The 19292-nt window shown below is 38.2% G+C and overlaps 1 protein-coding gene across 1 annotated transcript in view; it reads right to left on the bottom strand.

The window, feature by feature from the left end:
* Window positions 1-17995, bottom strand: part of GRID2 (glutamate receptor, ionotropic, delta 2) — a 228769-nt gene extending 210774 nt beyond the window's left edge. The window contains exons 1-4 of the mRNA XM_009696005.1: window positions 17972-17995; window positions 16998-17051; window positions 8801-8974; window positions 2916-3077 (exon numbers count right to left, since the gene is read on the bottom strand). Coding sequence (XP_009694307.1) covers window positions 2916-3077; window positions 8801-8974; window positions 16998-17051; window positions 17972-17995 — 414 coding nt within the window. The remainder of the gene's footprint in view (window positions 1-2915; window positions 3078-8800; window positions 8975-16997; window positions 17052-17971) is intronic.
* Between the last annotated feature and the right edge of the window lie 1297 nt (window positions 17996-19292).

The following is a 19292-nucleotide window of genomic DNA, read 5'->3' on the forward strand; positions in this document are numbered from 1 at the left end:
GACACCCACTGAAACTACATTGAGGTGAGGGACAATCTGGGACAAGACGGTGATTCCATCTCTGTGATGGAGGTTGTTATGAAGGTAGCGCTAAAGCTGTGCAGAGAATGGAAGTTCTTTTTCCAGGAGCATTTAAGAAGTCTCAGAATGTATCTTCACCCTGAACTATAATGATATCTTCTTATGATATTCCATTATACACTACATCTTTGAAACAGCAGTGATTTCAAAATGAAAATGCAGAACCTTTTATTCAGAACATATTTAAATACCACACTGTAACTTTTTCCTGTTTTCTTTCAAAATTAAGGAAAACTGGTACGTTTTTGAGAAAAACTTTTCATTTCAGTTGGTTTTAGAGGATGTTCCAAGAAGAGAGGAGAGAAAAGATGTTTAAAGAAAAAAACCAAGATCGAACCAGAAGTATTCTCAAGAAGAGTGAAGTGTTTTTTATTTTTCCCTTCATTACTTTCTAATTTTATTGGTTTCTGATACCTCATCAGACATTCATCAGTCAACTTTTTAATTTCAAAAGTAAACAGCTGTGATTCTGAAGTTCCTCTACATAAGTGCTTTAGTGAAACAAAAGGGAAAGTAGACCACAAAACTAAAGCAGAATTCCTCTTTCTTGTGCAATTCCAGCTCTCAGCTGCAATCTCTAGACTACCCCTGCCTAGGGATTGAAATGGTATGGACATACACACAGGAAATTTCTGTATTTCATTTTGGATTAAATTTTGACTTTTAGCATGTTACTTCTAGAAATTCATGTCTGCCAGCACAATGCCGTATAAGGAGTATTTGGATTATCCAATTTACACCAATAATATGACTTCTTATCAAAGGCATCTCAATCAAATTGCAGAGAAACCCAAAAGCAACAGGACGCAAGCCTGCTTAGCCGCACACACCATAAATTTCCTTGGCATCTGATTCATTTTTTAGCAAGCTAACCACAACCCTGGAATTTCCACTTGCTCCTGCTTTCTTGAATGCTTTCATATTTCTGCTGGCCATTTCTCTTCATGTTTCAGGGTTAAGAGCCACATAAATTGATCTTCAACACTGTGCACCTCTTCCGTGAAAGGTCACAGGAGGAGTTTGTTTTACTAACCTCATCATTTCAGGAGGTCAGAATGGGAAGCAGATAAACTGGATAGCTAGGATGATGTGGCAAAGAATGGAATAAACTCTGAGGTGCAAAGAGATGAGATGGTGGAAAGAAACAGCATAAAGGATGTTTATGTAGGAAAACAGGATCAGTCTCACACCTGCAAACACCACAAGCAAGCAAATAATCGTAACGCAAAACAGTCAGCAGCCCTTTCCATGGTGGAGTACTTCTAAATTTAGAGATGCTAGCAGGGCTACCAGACTTTGCCTGAAACTCTAGCTCAGGCAGTAATTCTAATTCTAAAGTGGAAGTGGGTATTTTGACTTTTCCAGTTCAGGCATCCTATTCAGATTTCAGTAAGCAGAAATAGCTTTTAGTTTATTAATGAAAAAGTGTGCAATAGTATTTACAAAATGGAAGCTGAGAAGCAATGTTCCAGAACGAGCCTGGCCTGAAACTTAGCTTAAAATACATGGGACTGCCAAATGTGAATTTGAAATTGTTCTGATAGATTAAGAGCAATATAGTTTAGAGTTCCTAAAAGACATATCCTGCCCCTGAAATAAGAAATGTGTCCTGGATTATCCTTGCAGTCTCGTGATGTCAAACTATCAGAATGGAAATCGGGGACAGCCACCAAAGAAAGCCTTGATCTGTTTTAGAGCTAATGTAGATTGACCCAGAACTAGGGAAAAAATAAGCAGAGTTCAAAAGAGCCTTACGCTTTGCCAGCATCATCATAATTTCTTATGTAATTAAAGACCTAACACAGAACAGCAACTTCTTGAAACATTATATTTTAAATTATTTTTTATGTTCTTTTAATAAAAGCCATAAATAAAGCACCATTTTTTTTTTAATTTTATGGGGTTTTGTTTGTTTGTTTTGGGTTTTTTTGTTTGTTTTGTTGTTTTTACTGTCCTAGGGTTTTCGTATTTACAACATAGGCACTGCCAGCACTTCAAATGTAAATATACATTATCAGGAAGTACATGCAGACAAATGAGAAGAAGGTGGTTTTATGAAAGACATCAATAACATAAGGAGACCAAAATGATTAACTTACAAGGAAGAGTAAACTACCAACCTATGCATATTTTAACTAAATACTGACCAGGAAGGCTGTGATAATTATGTCTAAGTACGTGGAGGCTGTAAACATCATGAAGAAAGGGAATAACTAAGAAAAAATATCTTTAAAGACTGAAGAACAGGAAAAGTACCTTGGGCATGAGCATGATTAAGATATGAAATAATAATCACAGGGAAGCATTGAGTGCTTACCATTGGATAAAGCACTGTAGAGACTGTTATAGGGAACTGTTCTGCAATGGCAGGATACAGACTAGATGAGTTAGGGTTTTCCTCACTCTCAATTCTATTATTTCACTATATTAATGTCAATAACAGTGCGACAGCGAATTCCACAGAACATTACCCAAGTGTAATTCTGCAACCTTTTTTTTTTTTCCTTTTACAAATAAAATAGTAAATTTATCTGCTTTACCTCCTAACCGGTAACAGTTTTTCAATAGGATATTATTCGGACTTGAAAATTCTACTAGTTGGGTAGTTTTGGTAAACAAACTCATTGACTTCATTTCAAATATGCTCATTACGACACGGAAAAACCCAAAACCAATTAAAGACTATTTTCATTCAGAAACTGTAAACATATCAAAACTATTGCTTTGAAAAGACACTGCTGGTACCAGCAAGAATAGTACGCACCTCAGAAGGAAATACTGCCCAATGCAAGTGTTTTAGAAATCAAAGATGAGGAAACACAGGGAAAAGGTACCTTCTTGATGGTTTCCAACATCGACCGTCCTCCTTGCCAGGGTTTAGAGTTCTTCCTGATGCAGGTGAGGCTGGCCATGCTGTGCCACTTTCTGTCCTCCAGCTTCTTATGAAAGGCATTCGCCAACAGGAGGACAGTGTCATATATATACAGGTTTGAAATCTGCAAAGGCATTGAAAGGGGAGTAATTAGCATTATCATTTGTGGTCTCCTGTCAGCACCCAGTATTTATCATTTGCTTTGCCTCACTCATAATCCTCTGGTAATCAAATGACTTATTTAGCATTAAGAAGAAACTGTAAGAGTCAAAAAGTCATATTTTTGGCTCTGGTAAAAACTGCAACTAGGGGCTGTCACACTACAAGTGATTTGCAGCCACAAACTACACATGTGAAATACAGGCAACCCAATCACTGGCATAACTCCGCATGCAGGATTTAAAGCCCTGCTCATGAGCGTAAACAGATTTATTTTTAACCAGTTGCCTGCAACTTTCAATTTTTCAGTCACCAGATATTTGGACACCATCAAATTCTCTTCAAGATTGTTTTGTTCTTTTGAAAAAGAGAGACTCTGAAAATTTAAAATAAATAATTTCATCATGGGTTTTGTTCCTGATTTTTGCCATCAATTCTGACTGAGGCAATTTCTGGAATGAAATACGATGCAATGAAATCTTTCTCAGTGTGCAGCTGCATGTCGGTTCTGCAATTTGTAGTGTTTCCTGTCAGAATATCTGGCATGGCTGTTAATTCCTTGCAGTACAAAACTCTCACTGAGTAAATGTGTATTTGTTTCACCGTGAGGACAGTTATGCACATACGGCGTGAGGAAGTTCCAGTTTGGCATCAAAGAAAGAATGGCTGAACTCAAGAAATTACTTGTGTAACACTTCCACTTACTCATGTACTATTTCTATATATGTACTTTTAAATGCAACACAATACAAAGTTAAACGTGAAAGATACAATCTAATGTAAAAGAACAGAATCTCAGAATTCATGAACATTTCTGAAACAAGTAATTTACAACATAGTTTTATTCCAGTCATTTCTGTCCTCAAATGGCAGGAACATTGAAGTTCCTAACACTGTCATAAAAAGAAACCTCAGCTCTCCTGAACAGAGGTTCTTGGGAAGAGAAATGATGTTCAGAAATGAGAAGGACCTTTGGGAATATTATTTTTACATAATCTATTGGTCATTCAAAGCCACAGGGCCTGAAGTTACGGAGGGAAACTCAGTTTCCTCAGTTGCACTAGGAAGGGGCTGTAGAGCATTCCTAGTGCCTGACAACAAATTAGCCAACAGCAATTTGCTAACTGAGGCAAGGTTGCTGGTGTCTTTTCTCCATTAGTCACAGACAAACCAAATGACATTTTCCAGATTTGTGGAATATGTTGACTGCTCTGTGTAAGGGTTTCTCCATACAGATGGTCTGCTCAAAACCTTAAAAGAAGGAAGCTTACAATACGAAAGTATGCCAGCTTTGTGGAGAATGCCCCTATTCTGCCTCTTAAAAATATCCGAAGACTGGGGAAGTCCTGTGGCCATTGGGAGGGAGTGTATGCCAATGAAGCACAATAATGCTGAAGATCTGAGACACAGATTGGCAAATCCACACATCACCTTAAAAAAAAAAGGGGGGGGGGGGGGGGGAGGGGAAGAAAAGCTTCTCTTCCTGCCTAATTACTCCTTTCCATATAACCTAATTTTTATGTTTTATTTTCTTATGTAAATTTCATCTTTATGCTGGCTTTGCCTGTGTCATCCATAATCTGCTCCATACAGTTCTCACAAGAAGGTTTTGTGACAGATTCCTTCCCTGCCTAGCATCCAGGAAGGAGGTCGTCTTTTTCCTTACCTTGCCAGAATTTCCTGAGGCATTTTTCCTTCCACAGTTTATTGAAGGAGATCTAATGGTCCTGCTGCTTCCCCTCCTGATAAACTCCTAGGATCCTTTATTGCTTGCCTTTACAACTCTACATTGTTAGTACCCCAAACGCACAGAACTACTGATCATTATTTCCCTTTTTGTTTAAATGATAATGATCCTTTGCTCCCTCTTTCTGGAAGTCACTTCTTAATTCTTACTTGAGCTTCTCCCATGACTCCAGTGGCTGTGAATATTTCCATTTCTGTATTCACCCAGGAACTAATTTATTTTGTGCAGATGCACAGGCCAGGCATCACTGTGCACAACAGGATTAAAAGCATGGATTGAGGATCTGGGTCCAGATTAATCAAGTATTTTTAAAGTAACTTCGATGCTTTGTCTGTGTATTGTAAACCTATGAAGAATTCAAAGCATTTCAGCTAAAACAGTATTTCCCCAAGGAAGTCAGCATCACAGGGACATTTGTTTGAGGGGAAGAGAAGGAATATTACTATGCTGTGAGGTAAATTTATTTTACATAAGCCTTGGCCAAAGGAGAAAAATAAACAAAACCTCCAGAGAACAGAGACAATAAGGTCACTAATGAGACTAAATCAGTACATGAAGGGCTACAGATGCGAAGTCATAATTTCCCAACAAAATGACATTGCTTTCAAGGTACCCTCCATAACCTAATATCATGGGAATAGAAGACTATCATCACAGTTGATGAGGAAGGATGCACTCACTAATCTAACAGCAATATAGCTGGGCCTTCATCAAGTATTAACAGGGCTCAGGAGTACAGAGTTCAGCAATTATTAAGCATTGTTATTCCTTCATTAACAGTTCAGCTTAGCTTTTACAGCAATCACTGATAATGCAATGTGTGCTGGTTTTGGCTGGGATAGAGTTAAATTTCTTCACAGTAGCTGGTACAGTGCTGTGGTTTGGATTTGTGACCAAAGCAGTGCTGATAACCCAGGGCTGTTTTAGTCACTGCTGAGCAGGGCTTGCACAGCCCCAAGGCCTTTTCTGCCTCTCACCCCACCCGCGAGGAGTTGGGGGGGGACACAGCCGGCACAGCTGACTGCAATGACCCAAGGGATATCCCACACTGTATGACGTCATGCTCAGCATATAGAGCTGGGGGAGAAGGAGGAAGGGGGGGAGGTTGGGAGTGATGGCGTTTGTCTTCCCAAGTCACCGTCAGGCGTGATGGAGCCCTGCTGTCCTGGAGATGGGTGAACACCGGCCTGCCCGTGGGCAGTGGGGAATGGATTCCTTGGTTTGCTTTGCTTGCGTGTGGGGCTTTTGCTTTCCCTATTAAACTGTCGTTATCTCAACCAATGAGTTTTCTCACTTTTACCTTTCTGATTCTCTCCCCCAGCCCACCACAGAGGGAGCGAACAAGTGGCTGTGTGGGGCTTAGTTGCCAGCTGGGGTTACACCACGACAAATGACAAAGACACTACAATTAATTTCTGCTTCTCAAAATCACCCTTCCCTGTGACTACCAGAAGTATGCTTCATTAGTAACTGTCCCAATGCACAGAGTGGGGCTGTAATTTGAAGTCACTTTACACTGTTATTCATTTATTCCCATGTAAATTTACTGGGACATTTAACGCATTGCCTGGTATCCATTACTGATTCTTTGTTTATTCCAAGTCTTAGACTAATGGCTGGACACTTGCATTAGCAAGAAGTATCTAACTGCATAACCTCCCGTTGATGCAATTCAAAATTCAGATGTGATTTTTTTTGTTCCAGTGTGTAGAAGAAAGGTATTTAGCAATCAGCTTAAGTATGAGCGATTAATCTGGATTAACGGTGTTTATTTTATGTATACCTAAGATATTGCACATAGTTTTTAGACAAAAGGGTTACGGTACTAAATACTTCTGTGAATCCAGTTTTTAACTTCCCACCTCCAAAATGACAAAAATTTACAGAAGTTGTTTCGACTAGGACAATCCCAGAGACACAATGAGAGATATTCACCAAAATGTTTTTCAGTGTTTTAATAAAGATGCTGAAAAAAAATTAATTATTCACACAGACTTTAGGGGGAGTATTTCAGAAAAAATAAATCAAGAAATCCACCCTTAGAATTTCCAGAGAATATTTCTGATTAGTCACACTTCGATGGCATAAAAAAAAAAGCATTAGAAATTTCAATTTATAAACTGTTCCAACTCCCCACTGGAATAGAAGTTAATTTATAATATTGGGGAAAACAAAGAAGCAGCAAACAAACCCCACAGCTACTCAAAGGTCTGTGCATTCTACGCAGACACAGGGGGAACTGCCAGAGCTTTTCTTCCTTTCATTTTTTTAGTGTTGTCTCACTCAGCTACTAACGAAGTGCAGCCATCTCGGGGAAAGCATGAAAAAAGCAACTCAACTGTGCAGAACAGTTAAACCAGTCAAGCTTCCATCATTCCTTTGAACCAAAACATTATGAAAGCTTTCAATAGTAATATTACAGCTCTCCAAGCTATAGGTTGATCAAGAAGCACAGGTTAAGGTATAAAGTCCAATCTAACATATTAAATGGATTTTTCCAATTTGTAGAGAACAAACTTTGATTTCTAGATCTTTTCTTTCTTAGACTCAGTTCACTGTTGAAGTGAAAATGAAATGAAAGTGAAGTTGAAGAGAAAAATAAATAAAAATGTGGAGCCTCCCATCAATACACAATTCTTGTTTTCCGCCTTGCTGTAGTCACTAACTTTCTTCATGAAAACTGCTCTCTGCAATCTCTAGTGGCTGCATGTAATCACACCCCCAGTTTTTACGCATTATCCATAGACTACCAAAGTTCCCCCTAGGACCATGTTGCCATAACAGAATGGCGCAACCTAAAGAATTTTCACAGTTCCTAAATAGCCTCTAGAGATATCCTATGCATCTATTGACCTTACACAGCCCTGTTTAAGAATTCTAATAGGATCACTCTGCAGTGTGCTATGGTCAAAGTTTTTCACGTCATCAACAGTTGCTTACTGACTGCTTTGTGAACAATTGGTGAGACAAAGGTTCCTACAGGTAAGCTGAAACAGGGCAAGACCAGCCACACTTCTCCTTCTTCTCCTCTTACATATTTTCATTTTAAGCAAGGACACTCTTCAACACCTCCCTATTTCTGTCCAACTGTTTTCTCTTTTTTCTTTCAGCATCACAAGAGGACTGCTCTTCGCTGCTAAGTCAGATATGCCCCTCCTGCACCGCTGCCAATGTAGTCAACTTTCCACAACGTCATAAACGACCATGCAAAAAAACCCGAAAGTAAAATTGACATCTTAAGCCAGTTTCACACTCCTGATTTGCCATACCTTTGTCATGATGAAATCTCACCAGATATACAAAAGAGATAGAGGACTTGCTCTTGGAAAAACTATGTGAAGTCAGGAGGACAGTGACCATGATCCTGTTGCTGATTTCATGTGGTAGGAAGGTTCTTATAGTTTAATTGTGATTTGTAATTAACAACCTTAAAAATAAGGCCTTTTTGGAACATAGGCATAGATCTAGGTACATACAACCGTGACACTTGAATGACCAAAAAAAAAATTAGCAGGGCAACAAAACAACTGCCCTGCTGCCCGGAGATCAGGTGGCTTTTTTGGACTTTTTTCTCAATTGCTGTGCAGTGGACAAGTTGTTCTTGTCCATCAGTCACACTCACTCCCCATCCTAGTATTTTCTTGTCATGCCATGATCTATTAAACTATATGTTAGAGAGGACATGAAAAATAAACATTAAATCAAAACAACTGCCCTGCTGCCCGGAGATCAGGTGGCTTTTTTGGACTTTTTTCTCAATTGTCCATCAGTCACGCTCACTCCCCATCCTAGTATTTTCTTGTCATGCCATGAACTATTAAACTATATGTTAGAGAGGACATGAAAAATAAACATTAAATTACACTAAGCCCCTGTGGAAAAACCTTGAACTTATCTAGAAAGAGAGTTCCCAGGTGGGAATAGACTGGTATATGAACTACCTCCATGCTTTGGGAGAAAGGGTCCTTCGGATCACACAGTGATGAAGATATTCTGTGGTTGCCACGGAAACAGCGCTGACTTATGTTTTGGGGGACTGGAAATGTCTGTCGAATAATTGTCAACCTTCCAATTGACCTTCTCACCAGCTCCTGCACGTCCACATCATTTATTTCCTGGAAGATAAGGCAAGGGAGAGAATATGCATAAAAGTTAAAATACAGAAATGTTACCACCAGACTATAAATGAAAAATAAACAGAGAGGACCAAGAGGCATGTGATTGCTACACAGCTATTGTCAAGCTCTGCCACAGCCTCAAAAAGAATGTATGCATGCTCGTTAAATCAACTGACACACCACCCTTACAATAATTGCAAAAATTTAAAATGTACTGTGCCCAAACCTCACCAAATCTTTGTAGATGTAACCAGGCCTAGTTGTTTCATTTTGAGTTTCCTCTCCCTCTCCTTTTACCTTTTATCTTTTACTTAAAAGTGTTTTGCAGCATCCTTGGCAGGTAATGTGTAAATCAGTAGGAAGTCCTACCATGATGTATTTCTAAGTGTAACATTACTTAGGAGTTGTGAAGGTACAGACAATTATTCAGGCCTTAAGTGTTCATTTCCTGGAAACAGAGTATCAAGAACCTATAAACAATGTGCAAGTTAGTAAACATCATTTGCCAAAAGGGCAAAGAAAGTGCATTAGAGCATTCTAGGTGTGTATGTGCTTGTTTAAAAGCAAGACCTAATTTTAAACCAACTTTTTACTCCATAGGGTACCTATTAAGGCTTACAGCTGAAGACTCAGCTCTACAGACACATACTTTCAAGAAAAAAATAACTAAATACATCAATGTGTGAAATATTAAGCTTAAAATATTAACTTCAAGGCAGGTTAGCGAAACCAGAAAAACAGTTCTTCACATTGTATGAATTCCTGCAGTTTGGGAACACGGTGTTTTACACCACCGAAGAATGAGGTCCTCGGGGAACACGGAGCAAGAGGAGCGTGGGCTCATAAGCAACAGCAACCGACTCCAGCCTTCACATGAGAACTTGAACTTTAGTTGAACATGGACTTTTTCTGATGACTCAAACAGAGTCAGCTGGTAGTTTTCAAGGCAGTTCTGTGTCTGTGTTTTTCTGTAAAGCAGGAGTAATAATCTACAAAATTGCTCATTCCTTTTAACTAGAATCTCTTTTCCATCACGCTGAACTGTTTGTCCATAATCTGTCTTAATTACAGAGGCTGATGACCCAGACTTTCTAGACATTTAAATTTGTGGATACCCCTTCAAGGAGCTTGAACAGCTCCTGTTACCAGCCTGCATTTAACACACCCTTGCATACAGCCATAGTTCATTGAATGTTTCTGACTCTCATTTGTGTATTTATAGTCTTTCATTTTTTACAGGATACAGCATGTCTCTGCTGTTATACCTGTAACTAAATGCCGTCATCTTCTTTTGCCTCTAACCTCCTGATCTATGCCCGTAAACAAGAACTTAGGACAGGAGATAGACTTGAACTCAAGTTATAGAATCTTTCTTGTCAAAAGGAAGCCAAGCTTTTTGAAAAAAGCAGCTCTTTAAGTGTTAAGACAACTATCCTTGTAATTTTGGCTTTTTTTGGAGCTTCAGTTAACATTCTTTAAATTAATTATTTGAAGAAATTTCTTTGGGCATACTGGTATTGGTTTATTTCCTTTCAATTTTGGAAGAAAAATACATGAGATGTAAATTTTAACTTCTACTCTCTTGACTACAGTAAAAGTATTTTATTCTTCTTCACAGATTGTCATAGTTTCTGAATTAATCTGTTATTAATGTTCTTTATGAAATATAGAATTCTCTTTTTTCAAATGAATATAACACATGGCATCAGCTGTGTCCAGCATAATATCTTGCATTTCTGGTCGATTAATTTGTAATGTACCACAGATAATGGTTTCTCTCAGCTTAAGATGCCATCTTTTCATTTAGTCTGTATCATTTCACTAGTTGCAAGGTAAAAAAAATAAAATGCTGTTTTAGCAAAATGCATGTGATTTTCTTCATAATACTTTCAATATAATCAGAAAGGAGAGCTCAAGAAACTTCTTATCGTGATTTTAAACTATACCTTTTCTCAGAGGATTTAAAAAAAGTTTGCCTGGTTTCATTATACACCATGCCCAAACAGCAAGACTATTCGGCTGCTTCTAATAATGTAAAAACCGATACCTGCATGGCCATGTTACATTGCTAAATAATACTTTAAAAGAGATTTTGACTTTTGGCTGCTCAAACATTTATCTTTTCTGCCTGAAAAGTGTATTTATTTTTTCTATGTTCAGCATTCTTTGGTGCATTTTAATTAAATTAAAGCGTTCTCATTTAACCTTTAGGTTACTACCTCGTATTTTTATACATCACCAGAGAACTAATAACAGAATCTAAACACCAAAGAGGTTTTTGTATGCTTGCCAAGAAGGTATATACCTCAATAGATTAATGACAGCTATTATTTTAAATGCTGTAAATTCCACTGATTATATCATAAATTCAGATTTTAGGTTAGCAACAAAGCAATGCCATGCAAACCCAAATTCAACTTCAGTCATTTGCTATTATTTCTTTGTCTTTTTTTTTAATATTTGGCATTGACTGAGTGACAAGTCTTTTATATAATGACTCTCCAATATCATCTCTCATTCTTGAATTTTGGATCTGACTTAAGAAAACTATATAAAGCAACTATTGTATGAGAGGAAACAATTTTCATTTGCACTTCAAAGGAAGATACAGTATAATGATATAAGAATGGCAGATGATCTGTTATACAAGCACCAAATGTCAAAAAAATTACAAAGTTGGCCAAGTTGAACTGAATTGGCACCTGTATAAATTTAGGTTAGGTTATGTGGTTTGGGTTTTTTTGTAAATCAGGAGTTCCATATATAATTCCAAACCTTTCTTTTGTTGGTCTGAACTTGGAATAAAGGGGAAGCTGTCCTATTTCAAATGGAACAAGGGTAAAATCAGATGCACATTTTGTCCAAGTAGGCAAATAAATAAGGAAAGAAATGCTATTTTAAATTAATAGCTTTCTATAGATAAATTAGGAAAAGGGAGTTGAAGAGGATCACTTCAAGATATTAGGCAGAGTCTCCAGTGGGAAGCAAGACTGTATATTGCACACCTAATATACACTGCTGTTCAGCTTTGTCTCATTATTTTAAGATAAGCAACCTGGGCAGAATCTTACTATTCACCACAGAGCAACCACACCAGTAGTGAGAGACATGGAGGGAAAGAATTTATTCTCATGCTCTTGTAATAAGCACCAAAGGCAGCAATACCTCTTCTTATGAAAACATCTTAACTTTGGGCCAAGAAGATGATTCCAGTATTTATCATGTCCTAGACATGCCCTGTTTTCCAGTGCATGCCACATCTACATCACATCTTTCATGAGGCTCAGAGAGGAGAGTGTTTTTTCCTCCTCCAAAAGCCAGCAGCAGTGAGCAGGGGCAGAGCAGGAAAGGGTGACCACTGCACACCCCCCTGCGGCCCCCGGGCCCACCCCATAGCATACTTGTGTTATGCCCATCCTGAATATCTCAGCACTTTCCAAAGAGGAGTAGTTGAGGGGAAGGCATAAGTAGATGAAGCTCCAAGACAAGTAAAGGGAAATCTGGAACTGCATAATCATTGTCTCCACTATATCTCCTTTAGGTTTCTGAGCTGCTGGGCAGGATGATGAAACAGAGAAAATTGATAGGACAATGAGAAAACAATTTTTAGCTTTCACAGAGAAAAAAAATCCAAGGGTTTGGAGAAAGCAGGGCTAAGTCAGTCTATCCATTGGCTCTCGCCCACCTGAAAAAACAAGGTGGCAGTTTGGTCACCAACCTGTACCAAAGAGGGTAGCATTTCACACATGACCTGCTGTCACCATTGGAAAATGTAAATGTTCAAATGAACTTCTAATGCTACTATTAATCAATTATCTCTATTAAAATGCAGAATTATATGAGCTCCTGGAACTGAGCTGTGATTTTAAGAACTGATTTAGCTGCTCAAGCTTAAAACATTGTCATGCTCTATGCTTTTCTTCGTGGTGGAGTGCATTGGGCTGAAACACAATGAACAAGCTGAATGCATTGGCCAAGGACCAGCCTCTCCTAGGAAAAACATGTGTTCATCGAAAATAGCTTTTCAATAGAACCTTGTGGGCCCCCCAGTCCTCTCTTGTGCTATGATGGGCAAACCTGTTGGATCTTTTTCCATAAACTGTTCTTTAAAAAGCTTTGGGTTTTTTTTTCATTCTTTCCTCAAAGAAGGAGTTTTTCCAGACTCTGATGTCTCTGGCAATTAGAAACCTTCTGCTAACTTTTGCCCTCAATTTATTCATGGGCAATTCGAACTCATTTGTTCTTGTGCCAACCTTGTCCTCTAGCCCTTGACAATGATGCATTTATTCACACTCCCTATGTGTTTAAAAACAGAGAGCATATTCTCTTTCAGTCTCTATTTTCATAGGCTAATCAAGCCAACCTTTTCAGTCTCTTCTCACACAAATCAGCTTTTCTGTGTACCCGTTTCATTCTAATTTTAATAGAGCTGGTCATAATTGTATCCATTATTGCAGATGAAATCCAATCAATCCTTTGTATAGTACTACTAATATTTTCACCTCCTGTACGGTAACTGTAGGCAGTGGAAAGTGTTTTGGGATGTCCTTGAGAGAACAACAGTAACGGAGAACTGGTGGCAGACTTGGGCATAGTAAGATGACCCTGAATGTTTTAACAAAGGAAAATGCTTGAGAGAGACAAGAATTTAAAATTTAAAAAGGACATTTCTTTCATTTAAAAAGAGCAAAAGAAAGAAAAGTGATGAAAATCATACAAATGCCTCTTCTTTAGTTCCACTAAATAAAATCTAAGCTTACTGTACACTTGTGATTTAAGAGTCATAGAAGAATACAATTTTACTAGGTTGGGCTTTGTGAGGTTATATTTACTATTGTGCAGAGGAAAAGAAGAAAGCAGAGACAGATAGACAGAGGGAGAGAGAGTGTGAGAAATCCATTCTCACATTTTTTAAGGTATATTTGATCATGACTACATTCAAATCTATGACTCCTGCAAATTTTAAATAAAGAATTGCACCATCTGCTTGAAGGCCCTGAAGTAACAGGAACATTTATTTGGAGAGCATTTCCTTAGCTGACTGCACTGATCAGAAGAGATTCGTATTATTTGCAAAGAACTAATATACTGTATTATGCTTTAGCAAATTATGAATCCTTTCATTTTATGGGAACAACCCCCCTCCTCCCACACATGCATTTCCATTATGATACACAGTCTTCAAGCAAATTTGCCCTATTACATAAAACAGCAACTAATGGGACAATAAAAATTAAGGAACTCTTTCCAGGCATTATAGCATTTAAAGCGAGCAATTAAAATAACAGATGTTACCTCACAAAGCCTAAGCAGATTCCTGATCACAAAACTGAAGGTGGTATTTCCTTTTGTATTACTATACTCGGTGTGATGTATCCCCTTGGCACAGTGATGGAAAAGGAAAGACAATTCCAGCTTGTTTTGATATCTCAGTGCGAGGAATTATTTCAATCATACGTGGATTTTGCAAAACAATGCATTTTTGCTGTAATAGATCATCTTAGAATTTCAAATTAGGAGGCCAGAGAAACAGTGTTACAGTTACTTAGTTGACAATCTGATTTAGCCAATACAGGCACACAAACACAGATATCGAAGTTGCCTAAGATGTTGCAAAAGATTCATGTAAGCAATAAAATGGGCAGAGCTCTGAGATCATTTCACAGTCATATGGAAGTACCGTGGTCATCAACAGCTAATGGGCAACCATATTAACTGGACCTGGATGTGAAGATAGCTGTTTTACATACCACACAGTAAGCAGCCCGTAAATCACTCCATTTCCAAATCTTGTGCTGCCGAAGTGGAGGCATTGTGATCTCATTATTAAACTGGTAAAATGTTGCAATAAGCAAGTAATGTTATGCAACTTTCATCATTCAGGAAACATTTACATTTCTGTTGTAATTTGAACTTAGTGGTATGGAAAAATGGGGCAAAACATGATTCTTTGCATACAATTATCTACAAATCTCATTTATTGCTAATCTGGATTTTGTGTCCACAAAATATTGAGATTATCAGCATTTTGAAACAAACAGAGCTTGAAAGTAATTTACTTAAGTGGGAATATGAATTTGGGTCCAGAAGCAGATCAAGCTGAGATGGCATTAAACATGTTCACCTTCTTTAAAACTGACAGCAGGAAGAGATATATAGATTTTAATGACCATGGTTTACAGCACAGTTTGTCAGAATGAACTTAATTGTGGCTTTCACCCATTTCACATACAAGACTATAAAACTAAGGAGGGATGATGGATGTTTCTCTGCATACATTATTAAGCGCTCTCAGCTGTTGAGAACAGAGCCCAAAGAGTTTTGGAGTGGAGAAGGCAGTTGAGTGGTAACCACTTTGATTGCTCTGCTCTTTAATCTGCTGCAATGTGCAAATAACGATGCTCAGAAAGCAGATTCTTTTCCAGAGGCACTAATTTCTGAATAAAAAGCAAAGAGAAAACATGTACGCTAGGAATGGATCCTCAGTTTTATTTTGCTTTTTGAGGATGGAGGAGGTGACACAGCTAAAAGCAAGCACCTTCTTTTGAACTTTCTAATTCAAACAACATTTAAAATGAAAAACCAGTGGCAGTGTCTTTAACTTGAACAGCAAGCCAATATCTCGGCTCTGCCTAAGAAATCATTGTCTAATCTACTGATACAGAGGTTAACAGTGGACTGCTTTAGATTCACTTAATCTTTTTAAAATAATAAGTGTTAACTCTAAAGAGTAGACATGAACACTCTACTTCAAGATTCCACTTACTACAAGTGAATTCTAGTTTAATCTGGCAGGAAAAAGAAAACCTGTATGTTGTTCACATGACAGTCTGTAGCTTAAAGCTGGGTTCTCAACCACTGAGGCCCCATTCAGTGCTGGAAAACATACATATTACTGGTCAGGAGCAATGCAGGGCTCAAATCAATGATTTCTGCTGGACCCAGGTTGTCTTCACAGCGCTTTCTGAGGCATCATTTTCTCCAGGGAAAACTGGCTAAAAATCCACTAGTTTAAATGAGTAGGCCAAAGCACAATCGCACTCAACAATATTATACCTTGCTATAATCTTGGAAAAAACCACTTTGGATTACATTACCTCATTATTAGCACACTGCACTAATGAAAATCTAGCAATTAAGTAAAAAAACCAGAAGTGTACAACAAATCCAGAGATAGACCCGGAATTTACAAGCAATATCTCCAAGAATCTTTTATCCTGAGAATATCTAGGAGTCGCACAATCTACATGTTAGGGGAGAGTTATCTCCCCAGGAAATTCAGCCTTTCTGGACCTAAATTGCTTTTCATAAAACAAAAGAAAATTCTGAATGTCGTCAAATCTAAGAATAACTGCATTGTTCAATGTTTTATATGCAAAGCTACTTCACATATTGACTTGTCATATTTTAGCTGACAAGCGTTCATGGAAGAATGTATTTCACAGTTTAAAAATAGGATCTCAATTTAACTGTCTGTCTATTTTCCCTTCATGAACATTCATATATGACCTGATCCAGAAGTCCACCAAAAAGCCTCCCACTAATATCAATAGGTCTAGATATTGAACATGACTGAATTCTAGGGGAATTCTTAAAAGAAAGGGAAAGATGGGATTTTCTTCTTGTTATTTTTATTATTAAGAAAAATCATTAAAATAAGAACATTGCACAAGCATTCCACTACGAAAGACTACGTATGAAAAAAGGCCTTAAAAAGATCCTCTAAAAACAGTCACCTTAAGTCAAATGCAAAATCTCAAGATACTCAAAAGGAAAGGATTTTTTTTCATTATATTTCTATTTATTTATTCAAGGACTTCTGTTTAAAACAGGCAAGACAAAACAGTGAAGTCCAGGAACTTGTCATTCGATTTTTATTAAGCAACATCCACTCCCCCAGCATGCCTGAACTTTGTTGTAGTTACTGCTTCCTGTTGGCAAAGTCAAGATCAGCATGAATATTGTCAGCAAGCCTGAAAACAGGACTTGTGGTTCACAACAATGTTCACTTGACAGTTACCTCATTTATAATGATCCAGTGACAGTCAAAAGCAACCAAATTAGTCTCCACGACCTGAAATAGAGAACAAACCAGCTATCAGTCAGCTTGCATGTAAAAGCCAGAAAAAAAATTAAATGCATGCTCTCTGCAAATGACAAAAACCGAAGCACATGCTCTTGAAGACCTTTGTTATTCAACTGAGGACAGAGAACCTTCAGCAAAATTCTGCAGAAGCATTTGTGTTATTGCTTGACTTGCTAATTAAACTTGGAGAATACATTTCATTGCCAGCATCACAGAAAAGAATATGTTTCAGTTGACTGAGGAGAAAATGAAATAGTTTTTGCCTTAACATTGTGAGCTGAGAGGAAGGCAGAAAATGAATATCAAGTAACTCTTGTCAGATTTCTGCAGCTCCTGCCTCTAAGGCCTTTCCAGTGTACACACCTACCCTGGAAGCCTGTGAATTAAAAAAAAACCAAAGCAAACCCAAATGAAGAAAACCCACATCACAAATGCTGGGGTTCGTATAAATGCAAAGAGTGGGGAGGAAAGGGCTCTCTTGAGAAAAAGGGCTGTCACAGGGATGATGAATGATGGCCTGTGCCAGGCTCCACGCAAGGACAGCCTCTAATCCTCCTCCCACCCATCTTCTCCTTTCCTTTGCCGAAAATTATTCCAGAAGCTGCCTCTGTGCTGGACTCAAAATGTACTTCCTAACTCACCTTTCACTTAGCCCTATTCTTTCCCTCCTGGAATCTGCTACACTTTTGTGGTGAGTCATGTTTGATTCACCTTTGCAGTGGAAACAAAGACAGAAAAAAATATACATTTGGTCTGCTTTCATTACCTGGGAAAGAAATCATCGACAGGAGGGAGGCCAGAAACAAACTATAGAAAAGGCTGGACACTTTTAAATATTTTTTTTCTAAATGAAATAGAATTAGCATTGACACCGAAATAGTTTTAAAATCAAATTAATCTCATTTTACTTGTGTAATCACCATGCTCATCATGATTCGCAATTCAAAACTACTGGATACTTAAAACTGCATTGAATCCCAGAAGAAAACGACGACTAAAATTGAAACAAGGCTTGGAACTTAATGTTTTAATGTTCAAGTAGATGACTAGTGCTGGGCTGTTATTACTTGGACCATTGCACAGCAGTCATGTTTGGCTTTTAATGACGACAAACGCAAATAGCGGTTGCCAAGGATGATGGCAATTTATACTATGCCATGTCCAAAGGAGAACAATTTTCTGGTCACAAATCTTAAGAGCAGCAAAAGACCCCACACTGATAACCTCCATTATTAATTCAAAGGCCATTAGAATCGGGGTTGCTGCTTATTTACAAGAACGATAGGCAAGACGAGAAATTCTGATTTGAAGAGACTGGGGAAAAAAACCGAGAGCAGCAGCATACGAGCTGACTTCTTATTTGAAACTCTCACAGCACCAGTAAGAAATGAGGGGAAAAGAAAGCCATAGCTGCTAATGTGATTCTGGAAAATTTCAATGTTATTATCAGTAGGAATCACTTTATGTGGAATTCAGACTCTCTACTCTTTCTCTGTGGTGACAACAGTATATTTTGTCATGTTGCTTTGACATTTTCTTGCATTCTCCATAGTAGGAGCCCACATGGCACATATAAAGGAACAGGATAGAAACTGACTATCTAAGTGATGGGAGGCATCACAACAGGCCCAGCCAGGATGCTTGAACTGGAGCATAGCTGTTCTAATGAGATCTCCCGTAACAAACCAGCTGGAAGACAACTACATCCAGGAACAGAGAAAGGTTAAAAATGGACAGAATAATAACAAAGTTCTCAAGGGAGCATTTGTTCCTGATATAAAGTTCCCAACCGCAGAAAGTTTATCCCATTTATAACATAAGCAACGCCATTTAAATTTTCCGTAAGACAAACCAAATCAACACCTTACTGAAGCAGAAACTATTCTGCTAGTTAATCTACGTACATTTCTGCTGAAAGTAAGAAGAATTTAAAAAAACCCAGCACATCTGACATCATCTGGTTCCGTGTCAGGTTCCTGGCAACCTTGTCCCTCCTAACTTCTGGCTCCAGGATGTCCCTCCAGTAATGTCTGCCCTACCCTAATTACTCTTCTCAAGATGAGGTCTCCTGACATTTCCGTGGCTCCGAGGCGGTCTACCAGAGGGACGCCCTTGGAGTCCAGGCTCCCAGTGGTGTTAGGGGAATGACAATAATAATTATGTCCCTAAAGGGCTCCTAAGCTCTTTCTCTGCTTCAGAATGGCAGTCAACCAAAACTTCAGAATGAAG

The sequence above is a fragment of the Cariama cristata genome, unplaced genomic scaffold (assembly GCF_000690535.1).
Source record: "Cariama cristata isolate BGI_N322 unplaced genomic scaffold, ASM69053v1 scaffold10292, whole genome shotgun sequence".
In the NCBI taxonomy this organism is placed as follows: Eukaryota; Metazoa; Chordata; class Aves; order Cariamiformes; family Cariamidae; genus Cariama; species Cariama cristata.